A 12,945-nucleotide genomic window follows, 5' to 3' on the forward strand; every position below is an offset into this window, starting at 1 on the left:
CATTCTGGGCTGTGCTCTTGCAGTCATTTTTACAGGACGACCATGCCTAGGGAGAGTAGCAACAGTGCTAAACTTTCTCCATTTGTAGACAGTCTGTCTTACCGTGGACACATGAACATCATGGCTATTGGAGATACTTTTGTAACCCTTTCCAGCTTCATGCAAGTCAACAATTCTCGATCGTAGGTCTTCTGAGAGCTCTTTTCTGCGAGGCATGGTTCACATCAGACAGTGCTTCTTGAAACCAGTAAACCCAAAACAGGTGTGTGTGTTTTTTAAGGGCAGGACAGCTGTCAGCAACACATCCAATATCATCACACTGATTGGAGTCAAGGTTGGCTCACTCCTGGCTCCAATTAGCTCTGGGAGAAGTCATTAAGCTAGGGCCTCACATACTTTTTCCTCCCTGCACTGTGAATGTTTACATGTTATATGCAATTAAACAATGGCAACATCTAATGTTTGTGTAGTATTATGTTCAGCAGACTGTGTTCTTCTATAGTTGTGACTTAGATGATGTTCAGAGCACATTTTATGCCCAATTCATGCAAAACTCCACGTAATCCCAAGGGGTTCACATACTTTTTCTTGCAACTGTATATTTAAAGCGCTGTGTAAATTGATGGCGCTATATAAGTACCAATAATAAATAAATACTAATTAAACAAAAATGGGACAATAGGATAACTAACAAGGAACATTTTCCAACAAGACCCTTTGGAAATTTTTGTCTGTACAGTCCATATCGGCTCCCAAAAGCAACATAAAAAATGAACATTTGTTCTGAATACGGATGTTTTCATCCAATTTTCTGACTGTGTACAGGCTTAACTTGTCACCATAAACGTGGTCTCCCTATCCTTAAAGCTGGCTATAGATGGATAGAATTTCAAATGAATATTCTTAGAAAAAGAAAGTTCTACAAAAGTTTGCTTTTCTAATCATTAGAAGGGTCAAGTTGACATTCATTTTTTACCCCAGCGACGAGAAAATTCAAAAGGAGTAGAATGGAAAATGTTTCTCTACCAAACGAAAAGCATTAACATTGTTCAAAATTCATTGAAGTCCATTCATCCCAAAATCAAATGTTAAAAGCAAACAAAATCTTTGAAACGACAAACATTCTGAGAATTTTCATACAAATTTTCCTAAGAATGTTTGTTCAAACGTCTGTCCATTTATGGCCAGCTTAAGGGTCTGCTCACATCTGTGCAGATATGCCTGCTAAAACGCACATGCTCAGTGTATATATATAATAGTCCCTTTAGGCTTGGCTCACACTATTGCAGGTTTTTCATCCTTTCAATTGAATGGGCTGCTGTGCCTGTGATTCCCACATAAAAAAAGGGGCATTCATAGGGTTGCCACTTCATCCCTTTAAACTGGAACACACATTAATTACACCGGTTCTGGGGCTGAATAAGGCGGTAACTAAACTCACTTAGAGCCTTATCTTTATTAAATTAGCCTGAGAACCTGTGTAATTAATATGTGTTTGGCTTTAAAGGGATGAGGTGGCAACTCTATTATAAACATAAGGTCTAAAGTCAAATAGTAGACATTGTCTTGGCTCCCCTACCACCCCTCTGATGCATTGGTCAGTGTCCAGCTAGGGTTGTCACCTCATCCCTTTAAAACCAAATATATATTAATGATACAGGTTCTGTGGCTGATTAAGGTGGTAATTAAACTCACTTAGAGCCTTCTTTATTAAATTAGCCTCAGAACCTGTATAATTAATGTGTGTTTGGGTTTAAAGGGATGAAGTGACAACCCTATTACAACCATAAAGTCAAATAGTAGACATTGTCTTGGCTCCTCTACCACCCCTCCAGTGCATTGGCCAGTGTCCAGCTAGGGTTGCCACCTCATTTCTTTAAAACCAGAACACATTAATTACACAGGTTCTGTGGCTGATTTAGGTGGTAATTAAAGTCACTTAGAGCCTTTTCTTTATTAAATTAGCCTCATAACTAGAGATGAGCGAATCGAACCTGACGAAGTGGAATTTGTTTCGAATATTAGGAAAAATTCGATTCGCGCCGAATCCGAAAATTAGCAAACTTCGGATGCATGAATCGAATTTTCCCCGATCGGCCGATTTTCATCCCTTCTACAGCCGGCAAAAAGTGTCCCTGCAGAGAGCTCCGCTATTTCTGACAGTTCTCTGACAGTTCCTTCACATTTACAGCGGTTGAAACATTGTATCTATTTGTTTCCATTTAGGATACAGATGTTTTTATTCGGAAACAAATAGATACAATGTTTCAACCGCTGTAAATGTGAAGGAACTGTCAGAGAACTGTCAGAAATAGCGGAGCTCTCTGCAGATACACTTTTTGCTGGACTGGAATTCTTCTTATTTTCATCCTACTTCTTCTTCTTCTTCTTCTTCTTCTTCATCCTCATCCTCTTCTTCTTCTTCATCATCCTCATCCTCTTCTTCTTCTTCATCCTCATCCTCTTCCTCTTCTTCATCCTCATCCTCTTCTTCATCCTCATTCTCTTCTTCTTCATCCTCATCCTCTTCTTCTTCCTCATCCTCTTCTTCTTATTCTTCATCATCCTCATCCTCCTTTTCTTCATCTTCTTCATCATCATCCTCATCCTCTTCTTCTTCTTCTTCTTCTTCCTTACCATCATCTTCTTCTTCTTCATCCTCATCCTCTTCTTCATCCTCATCCTCTTCTTCTTCTTCATCCTCATCCTCTTCTTCTTCTTCTTCTTCCTCATCCTCTTCTTCTTCTTCATCCTCATCCTCTTCTTCTTCTTCATCCTCATCCTCTTCTTCTTCATCATCCTCATCCTCTTCTTCATCCTCATCCTCTTCTTCTTCTTCTTCATCCTCATCTTCTTCTTCTTCCTCATCCTCATCCTCTTCTTCATCCTCATCCTCTTCTTCATCCTCATCCTCTTCTTCTTCATCATCCTCATCCTCTTCTTCTTCATCCTCATCTTCTTCTTCTTCCTCATCCTCTTCTTCTTCTTCTTCATCCTCATCCTCTTCTTCTTCTTCCTCATCCTCTTCTTCTTCTTCTTCATCCTCATCCTCCTCTTCTTCTTCTTCATCATCCTCATCCTCTTCTTATTCTTCTTCTTCTTCTTCTTCCTCACCATCATCCTCTTCTTCTTCTTCTTCATCCTCATCCTCTTCTTCATCCTCTTCTTCTTCATCATCCTCATCCTCTTCTTCTTCTTCTTCCTCATCCTCATCATCCTCATCCTCCTCTTCTTCTTCTTCATCCTCCTCCTCTTCTTCTTCTTCATCCTCATCCTCTTCTTCTTCTTCATCCTCATCCTCTTCTTCTTCTTCCTCTTCTTTTTCATCCTCTTCTTCCTCTTCTTCTTCTTCATCCTCTTCTTCATCCTCTTCCTCTTCTTCTTTTTCTTCTTTTTGTCTTCCTCTTGCAGGTCACTGCTCATGCGCAGATTTTTTATCGGCAAAAAATCGTCCGATTTGCCCACTATTGCCGCGAAAATCGGCCGATCGGCAAAATCGGCCGATTTTTTTTCCAACTTTACAGAAAAAAAAAACGGCCAAAATACTGAAAAACGGCCGACCAAATAGCCCACTAACGATCCGAAAATCGGCCGATTTTATTTTCGGCCGAAAAATCGGCCGATTTTCGACCCATCTATGGCCTGCATTAGGGCCACAGAGACTTTAGGGCCACAGAATCGTTACTCAGGGACACAGAATCGTTACTCAGGGACACAGAATTGTTACTCAGGGACACAGAATTGTTACTCAGGGACACAGAATCGTTACTCAAGGACACAGAATCGTTACTCAGGGACACAGAATCGTTACTTAGGGCCACAGCTATCAAAGAATCAAAAATTTAAAGTGACATACACCCTTTTTTTTTTTGGTGGCTGTCGTGCACAGTTGGTGCTGCAGTTTGCCGATTGTGCAAAATAAACTGACTTTCTGCTTCACAACCACTATTGTACGTTCAAAGAGTTAGATCCATTTACACGCCGGGTGGCGGTAATATTTTTTGGGTGATTAGTGCATTCCAGTGACACAAACGTACAGTTTCCAGCCAACGGCAAGCTGCAATTGACCGATTGTGTACAATAAACTGACTTTCTGCTTCACAACCACTATTGGCCTTCAATTGAAGCTGCTTCCGCTCCGCCACTCTGCCATTGGACTCTTGATAGTCGTCTCCCCACGCTGCTGCTGGGGGGACATTTTAACATAGGCCTCTGTATGGCCTTCAATTGAAGCTGCTTCTGCTCCGCCACTCTGCCAATGGACTCTTGATAGTCGTCTCCCCACACTGCTGCTGGGGGGACTTTTTAACATAGGCCTCTGTATGGCCTTCAATTTAAGCTGCTTACGCTTCGCCACTCTGCCATGGGCCCCCATACTGACTCCTCATGCTGCTGCCAGGCCCGTAATCTGTCATGGGCCCCTGTACCGCCTCCTCATGCTGCTGCCAGGTCCAGAGTGTGTCATGGGTCCCTGTACGGCCTCCCATTGCTGCTGTCTCCATCGCCACACTCTGCCATGTGCCACTTTCAGGTCTCCTCACACTGCTGGTGGGTTCCATTTTGTCATAGGGTGCTGTATGGCCTCCCATTGCTGCTGCCTCCACCGCCACACTGTGGCTCCACACTCTGGTTTTGGCCCCGTGACTGCCCAAATGAGTGAAGTGTGCGGTGATTCTAAGATCGACGGCACTCATCTGCATGTCATACTGACTGACAGTATTATTTCTCTTCCCCAGCAGACTCCAAGGGCATTTAAATTAAAGGTACAGTGTTCTGCACTAATATAAAGGCTCTCTGAAGCCTAGAAACCCTTTTAATAAGTTAAATTCGCAGCGAATAAATTCGCATCGAATCGAATTTATTCCGCAAATTCGGCGAATCAGCCGAATCGAATTTTTGAATAATTCGCTCATCTCTACTCATAACCTGTATGTGTGTGTTTTTTCTCACAGGTGGTAGGGTGCGGGTCCTCAGGCCTACCCTGAAGTCTAGGGGGGATGTGTGGCCTTTTGGTTCCTTCCTCCCCTGTTCCTGGGGGGTCTCTCTTGGGAGAGCCCCCTGACCTAGTACTTGGTGGCTGGCTTCGGCTAGCCACAAGAAAAGGGGTCCGCCAGGCCTTTTGGCTAGGCGGACCATGTGGAAACCTTAGTCCCTGTCAGGAGCCTCGCTCCCCGGGGATCAGGGTAGAGGTCCTACCCCTTCAGGGGGGTGGACAACGCACACCCCTAAGTGCACTTTTTTGTGTTGATTTTGCACTAGCACGTTTTTTGTTCACTTACGGGTCAAAAAAAAGGAAAAAAAAAAAACCTGTGTAATATGTGTTTAAAGGGATGAGGTGGCAACCCTATGCATACACCTTTTTGGAAACAGCAGCCAGGAAACTGCATGGTGATTTTGCATCATGTGATGTCCCTGCGGTTCCCACAGCCATGCTGTGGTTTGAGATGCGTGGGGGTGTCTTTAAGAATGAATGGCAGCCCCATGCGTTTTTAAACAGCAGCACATTTAGATTACGGGTGGTTCCGGGTAGTGGCCTGGTTCACACTATCGCAGGTGGCTGTAGGAATTGCAGTGATTCCTGCACCCCTAACCACCCACAGTCAAAACACGCTGCTGTTTAAAAACGCACAAGGCTTCCATTCCTTCTTAATGGTACCCCCTATGCATCTCAAACCGCAGTTCATTGCAAAAGCACCAGCCGCTGCATTTCCAAAATGGTAGATGCCCCTTTTCTCTGCGGCCAACGCAGGCACGGCAGTCCATTCAAATGAATGGGCCTCCATGTCTGCGCAAACCTGCAATAATGTGAAGTAAAACCTCTGCGACTGTTCATAGCTGTGCGCTGCATTTTTTAGACAGTTTTGAAAAGTCCTGCTTGCTGCATCTTCAGTGCATTTCGTAAAAAACACATCTTCCGTAATAGTGAAGGGTAGGGCACCAAAAACGCATCATGCATTTTTATAAGTCACGTCCATTTTTCCCAGGTGACTGTCGGAGGAATGCACATGATAAACGCATGAAGAGTTGTAGTCACACTGATCCGACTTTGAAATCCTGCGACTTCAAAGACGGATGGTATTGCGGCATGCAAGACACAGATGTCTATGCAATCACACCTGAAGTCATGCATGCGCTACTTTAGAAATTGGCTCCAAGTCAGAACCGCACCGATATGACTGCGGACAATAGGGCGCGACATGCCATGCGATTTGTTACATGGTCTAATAATCCCCACCTGAGTATCCTATTTTATGAACAGCAATTTAAAACTAAAGGCAATATTTGCTGAATAGCAATTTAAAACCTGTTTTTTTTTTGTATTTAAAAAATGATCATGAAGTGTGACTAACCTTGAACAGTGCTTTGTCCATACTTTCCCCCAACCCCCCTCAGGACGAGGTCACATCCCCCCTCACCTATTATTACCACAACACCGCCCACATCATGCCTGCGGCTCCGCCTACTCCGCTCTACAACACACAGAGTCACGCGCTAGGCAGTCACATGAGCCCCCGGGGTAGATCCCGCCCTATTACAAGTCGGGTCGGCCAATGGAAGACTCTGTGTGTATTTGTGGGCAGGGACAACAGTTTCCTTTATAAGCACGCCGGTGTCTGGTAATGTCTGTAGTTCCCAGCTGGTGATCTCTTCGAGAGGTATGTAAGGGGGATGATGGCGGAGAAGCGGGCCATGGGATGGAGGAGGGGTGTTGAGGAATGTATGTGTTTATGTAAGCAGTGGGAGCAGGGTGGGGTATTGTCTGTGAGGAATGGCGACCGCCCTAGTTCTGTGTATGGAGAGGGAGCGGACACGGCTCTGGGTACTCCATCTACTGTGTGTTTGTACCCCCCGGGCAGTGTCCGTTCTTCCGTGCTTCGTGTTCATCCTGTTGTGCTCTCCTCCTGATGACTCAGCTCTCCTGGCCTGTGTACTTGTTTACCCCGGGTGTATGGAGTAATGCAGGCTTGGATCATCACTCGTCCTCATTAGATGACTGATCACATCACGATCTCCTGTCCTAGTTCCCTCAGTCTGTAGTATCGTGCATTCGGCTTTATTTACTACAGCTGGAGTGCGAAAGCAGGCTCACTTCTGCATAGAAACCAATCGGCTTCCAGGTACTGCTGCCAAAGGTGAAGTAAACAAGCTGAAGTTAGGAGCTGGTTAGTTTCTTTGCAGAAGTGGTCCTAATTTTACACACGCTTTAGTAAATACCACTGTAGGAAGCCTGCCTTTTGTAGTGTCTCCATTTGGGAATAACAAGTTTGTGGGGTTTTTTTTTTTTTTTTGCAGAAGATTGGCCACAACACTTTCAGGCTTCATAACTCTCAATATGGGAAGAAGTTACCAAAAACTGGGGCAGATGAGCATAGCAGCCAAATGGCTTCAGCTTTCAAAAAGCTGGAAGCTTATTGGCTACTTTATGCAGCTGCTCCAGTTTTAGCAAAATTCCTTTTTTTTTTTTTTTTTTTTTTAAAGTTTGATCTGTGTAGATCCAACACAAGGACTTAACTGTGTACTCTGTTCACTGTGTGTATTCTGATTTTACATCAGTGTGTTGTATATAATGTAGACCAATGTTGGCATGCAGCTGATGTAAGCAAGCACTAAGCCTGCTGTGAATAGCAAGCTTTTAAAGCACCTTTTTACTCCCAGTTTTAAATGTTGACTGCAGATCTTAATGGGTGTGCTGATTGCTCTTGCACAAGCTGCTAGCAGGCTTCAGCATGATTTGAGGCTTTTGAAAGCCTGCTAGCAGCTTCTGTAAAGTGGGCAATTGGCACTCTCATTAGGATCGGTGGTCAATATTTACAACCTGGGGCTGAAGGGTGCTTTAAGGCACCATGTACACTGGCTTATTGTGAGCATGGGTTTGCACTGGTGTGGAATTTGAAGTTTTCTGTGCAAATATTGCACTGCATCAGAATCTCATGGTGTTCATGTAAACTACTGTGTATGTTAACACCCTGAAATCGGTCCACAAAATGCAGTGTGATGTGCAGGATCAGATTGCATAGGTGCAAATAACCATGTGATCTGGTTCTAGTGCGGGTCCAAAAAAGGGTCCTGTACCTTTTTTTTGGTGTGGGTGCAATGCAATTTGAGCCGTACAAAATGTGCACACAAATTACATGTAATTTGCATGGGAGTGTGGTTTCTGTGCAAATCACATGCGATGCACTGTATTGTGAACCTAGCCGAAATGCTGGTTCTCTTGATTGGAGAAAATCTGGTTTAAAAACCTCACCTAAGCCTTTTTAACTAGTTTAGCAGCATTCAGTGTCTGGGACTTTATTTAATTGACCAGTATTTAACTTGTTCTGGGCATTGAAATAAATGCTGGTAAACTCTTTGGGTGGGGTGTTGCTGTCCCATATCTTTTAAAAGTTTTCTCTGCCTATTAAACCAAGCAGAGTGGTTCTAAAGCAGTGATGGTGGGCGACTGACATGGCCCAGCAGTTTTGCCTCCATTTAAGATGTTTCCCACCCTTAAAGCAATTAATGGAAAAACATCCAAAATATATCCCAAGGTTATTTCCAAGGTGAGAACAGATCTTGTTTTCCTAGATAAGGAAGCAGGAAGGGAGGCCTTCTGGGTGTTCATTGCCTTGGTGTTGCACATGCTGGTGGTTTGGGATCTTCCTACTGTTTTTACGCGGTGTACCTTGCTCAAGCCTTTTAGTGCTTTTGCCATTTCATTAAATATTGTATTAGTAAAAAGGTATAAATACTGCATAACTTGGTGATTGGAGCTTTGTGCCTCTTTGAGTAAAAGCAAGTAATTTTTGGTCCGTTACCCAAGTCCTTATCTTGTTAGAATGATTGACTTTTATCTGTATCACCTGTCTAATAGATTATTTTGTACCTGCAGGCTAGAAATCATGTTACTCTTAGTTGCTTCGCTGTGTTTAACATCCGTATTTGCTCTTCCTGTACATGACCCAGCTTTGGATGAAACATGGGAATTGTTTGTTGGTACATATAATAAAAATTATGTAAAGGTAAGTTTTTTTGTTTTTTTTTAAGATTGAACAAGTTTTATGTAATTAAATTGCTCCCTTACATAAATTTGAATTTTATCAAGGTAATCCTCTACATTTCTGTGTGTGTATATATATCTTTACAAACCCTTGTCATGTTAAGTTTAAATTGTACTACCTGTGGAAACATTCCACCCTAGGTCTGGTCTGGCTTGTGAAAAATCTATGGAAATAGAATAACTTGTGGTTTTTCCAATGCAATCAGCATGGTAAAGTTCACCACATGAGGGTTTGCTTGAATAAGAGTGGTGATCAAGCTTAAAAGAAAAGTGCCCTTTTTTTCAGTAACAATTAGCCTTGCACCTGTGAATAGCAGCAGATTGCAAGTGTAGTCGCAGTCTCCTGCAGACTGTCAGTATAGATGTCTACCTGTACCCTCATACAGCTGTACTTTTCTCTGTGACAGAAGGCAGGGGATCTTCCCCTGCGGTCACAATTTGAAGAGTTGGCTGGAACATGTTCCACCCTACATGGGTAACCTGTCTAACGTGAACTTGTCCTTTAACCATATTCCAGCCAGCTCCTTGTAGACAGTAACTTATTCCACTGGCTCTTTACCTCTAATTTTTCCACTTTTACTTCCAGTATTCCCTTTCAAACGCCTTACCTTAATCTGATCTCTTCTGCTTTAAAATAATTTTTTTCACTCTAGTGACATCCAGGAGATGTGTACCATTTTGTAGCACATGTGTATCTATTTGCATCTGTTTCTCACTGAAACATTGTAGCCTGTAATGCATGTTCACAAAGTTAGGCCTGTTTGGTTATCAAACACCCACTTCGGCAACCCAACCTAGCATCAAAACATTGTGTAGGGTTATTGCAGTCTTGCTTCTCTCCTGGAGCTGCAGGATGGGATGAGAGCTCTGCATTCTGGGAACAAACTTCAGATGGTGTCGGGCTTGAATGCTGGGTGAGGTGGCTGAATGTATCCTAAAATGGCTAAAACTATATATTTTTTTTTTTTTTTCTTTTTAGGATGAAGCTACATGGAGGAGATTGGTGTTTGAGGACAATTTCAGGAAAATCGTGCAACACAATATGGCATATTCTGCAGGAAAACACACTTATACCCTTGGAATGAACCATTTTGGGGACATGGTAAGTGTACACGAAACCTGACCAACAATGTGTTTTCTACTATGAAAATGGTTGGAGGAAAGCCTTCAGTTAGAAGTGCAAGAAGGAAGCTTTTTTTTTTTTTTTTTTTTTTCTCCCCGAAGAGACATGGGTCTCTTGTCAAAACAATTGCCTGCCTGTTCAGAGTTAAATGCACTCAAAGCTGCACATGCATAGTTCACCCTTTGTGCATCCCTGTTCTCAGTAGCTAAGACTGCATGGGAGCCATTGACTTCCACTACATGACAGCCAGTGAGCAGTTGGAAAAGCTGAGCTGCACTTGTGTTTACACAATACAGGCCTTGGAAGCACACGTGTAGCTGTAGTAAGCAGCTTGTTCTGGGGAACTTTGCAGGGGTGACAGGACAGGATAGCCAGAGGGGGACTTGAAAGGATCAGGGATTTCTATGCTGAACATTACACTTTAATGGGACATGTCATTTTTTAATTCTCAAGCAAATCTCTTGATTTTAGACTACAGAAGAATTCAAACAGCTACTGAATGGATACAAACATAATGAAAACAAGACACGAGGATCAACATTCCTGCCACCAAACAACTTTGAAGCTCCAAAAACCGTTGACTGGCGTACACAAGGCTATGTAACTCCAGTGAAAGATCAGGTATAAACTGCATTAGTGTTCAGTTCTCCCCCCTGATGTTGGAATAAAATGCCCAGTAGATCTTCAGGGTGCTTTGCATAATTTTAAAAGGCCTAGAATGCTGAAAGCTATCTTGCTCAATTTGCTTATCCTTAATTTCTCTTCAGGGTCAGTGTGGTTCATGCTGGGCTTTCAGTGCAACTGGTGCTTTGGAAGGACAAGAGTTCAAGAAGACTGGCAAGCTTGTGTCCCTGAGTGAGCAAAATCTTGTTGACTGCTCTAGACCAGAAGGCAATGAAGGTTGTAATGGAGGGATGATGGATCGAGCATTTAAATATATTTCTGAAAATAAAGGCATAGACTCTGAACAGTCCTATCCATACACTGCCAAGGTAAGAGCCCTCTTTGAAAGATTGCTTCTGTATAGATTAACCTGCTGTTACCATTATCAAAGACTAATTTTAGGGGTTCTGACATTCTTAATGTAAGTGCCTCATTAAAAGTTCCATGAGCCCCAAAACTATTGGGGCATGGAAAGTGCTGGCTCCCTTGTTACAATGCATAATCCTACAGATGCATATATTGTGGAATTACATAGTTGAACACAAGTCTATACATGACCACAAAGTACTGCCACCTACAGATCTCATGGCTTTTTAAGGTGCATAATCTTCCTGATTTATTTTGCAGGATGAAGATGAGTGCCACTACAATCCAGACACCAAGGCTGCTGATGACACTGGCTTCACAGATATTGAACCTGGGAGTGAGAAGGATCTTATGAAAGCTGTGGCATCAATTGGTCCAATCTCTGTAGCCATTGATGCTGCACATGGGTCATTTCAGTTCTATCAGGATGGTATGTATTGCTGGTGGGTTTTTTTGTTTTTTTTGGGGGGCGGTCAAAATTTAATACTAACTTAAAACTACTTGCAGGCATTTACTATGAACCTGAATGCAGCAGTAAAGATCTTGACCATGGTGTTCTGGCTGTTGGCTATGGATTTGAAGGAGAGGATGTAGATGGCAAGAAATATTGGATTGTGAAAAACAGGTATGTTTTCAAAACTAATCAGGTTGGGGAAAATGAGGGCTTACAAATTGTGCTGACTTTCTTAATAGAGTTGCTTACCTGTGCTAAAGCTGGCACTAGAAGCTTTCTCCTAGTTAGAATTGCTAACTTCCTTCCCATGCTACACTGACAGCAGAACAGTTGCTGGAAGAATCTTGGCAATGCCTCACCTGGGCAGCGCAGACAGCACAATCCCTTAAAGGGGTTGCATAAATCATAGCTAAGCTCTAATAGGCCTTAAGGTGGCTGCATTAGCTGTATTTGGGATTAACTGTTTTGGAGGGTACAGAAAGTGCTTTGATAACAGAATTTCTATGTCCTTTGTACTCAAGAAGGTTGGACTTTATCTGAGCTTTTTCAGGTACTTTAGGCTGTTGCAGGCAGCATAAATGAGGGTATTTCAAGCATTTGTATCTTATCTGTAATTTTTAAACTTTTTTTTTTTTTTTTTTTTTAGTTGGGGTGAGAAATGGGGAAACAAAGGATACATCCTGATGGCCAAAGACAAGAAGAATCATTGTGGAATTGCTACAGCTGCCAGCTATCCTATAGTTTAACCTAATCAGACTCCTTTTTTTGAAAGAAGAATTTTGAAAAATTAAGATTGATCAAGCTACAAATCACAACTATTTTGGGTGACCTCACATCTAAGCTGGACTGTTAGTGTTTTAATTTGTTTTTTTTTTTAAATGTGATTTTACTTTTTTATTAAAATAAAACCTGTTTTACTCAATTTGAAGTTTGTGTGGCTTCATGGGCTTTTATAACTGATGCCCAGAATGTTGACTCTGGGTGCAGTACTTAAGACACTACTGGAAATTGCTGTTCTTCCCCAGTAACTTGTTGTAGTCTTGCCTTGGTATTAAAATCGTGCAGATAGCTTTGTTACAAGGGTGATATCACATGTTTGGGCTGCTGACGGGGGCATTGCTGTTGGCTTCGGTTTAAATATTTAGTTTTAGATGTGCAGTTGGAAAAAGTACTGAGTGTTTAAAGCCAAGCTCTAGTGTTACTACACTAGATGAAACCGTATCCATAAGAACAGCCACCCTTGTTAGAGGGGTGTGCTTTAGGTCTTATAGGACAGTGTCTTCACTTAAAGGCTTAATG

At 42.4% G+C, this 12,945-nt stretch overlaps 1 protein-coding gene across 1 annotated transcript; it reads left to right on the top strand.

Moving 5' to 3' along the window:
* Positions 1-6,505: 6,505 nt before the first annotated feature.
* Positions 6,506-12,568, top strand: CTSL (cathepsin L). Its single transcript, XM_089662126.1, has 8 exons — positions 6,506-6,656; positions 8,873-9,002; positions 10,020-10,142; positions 10,635-10,784; positions 10,931-11,155; positions 11,454-11,622; positions 11,700-11,817; positions 12,293-12,568. Exons 2-8 carry the CDS (start codon positions 8,883-8,885, stop codon positions 12,390-12,392), a joined length of 1,005 nt encoding a protein of 334 aa, XP_089518252.1. The 5' UTR covers positions 6,506-6,656; positions 8,873-8,882; the 3' UTR covers positions 12,393-12,568.
* The last annotated feature ends 377 nt before the right edge of the window (positions 12,569-12,945 follow it).

This window comes from Staurois parvus, unplaced genomic scaffold (genome assembly GCF_062004578.1).
Source record: "Staurois parvus isolate SC_StPar_1 unplaced genomic scaffold, SC_StPar_1.0 ptg001432l, whole genome shotgun sequence".
NCBI classification, from domain to species: domain Eukaryota; kingdom Metazoa; phylum Chordata; class Amphibia; order Anura; family Ranidae; genus Staurois; species Staurois parvus.

Bases quoted from the DNA above. Each gene is read 5' to 3' on its own strand.
- CTSL (XM_089662126.1), top strand. From the start codon at position 8,883: ATGTTACTCTTAGTTGCTTCGCTGTGTTTAACATCCGTATTTGCTCTT. The intron at 11,623-11,699 runs GTATGTATTGCT...AACTACTTGCAG, and splicing joins ATTTCAGTTCTATCAGGATG to GCATTTACTATGAACCTGAA. The intron at 11,818-12,292 runs GTATGTTTTCAA...TTTTTTTTTTAG, and splicing joins TATTGGATTGTGAAAAACAG to TTGGGGTGAGAAATGGGGAA.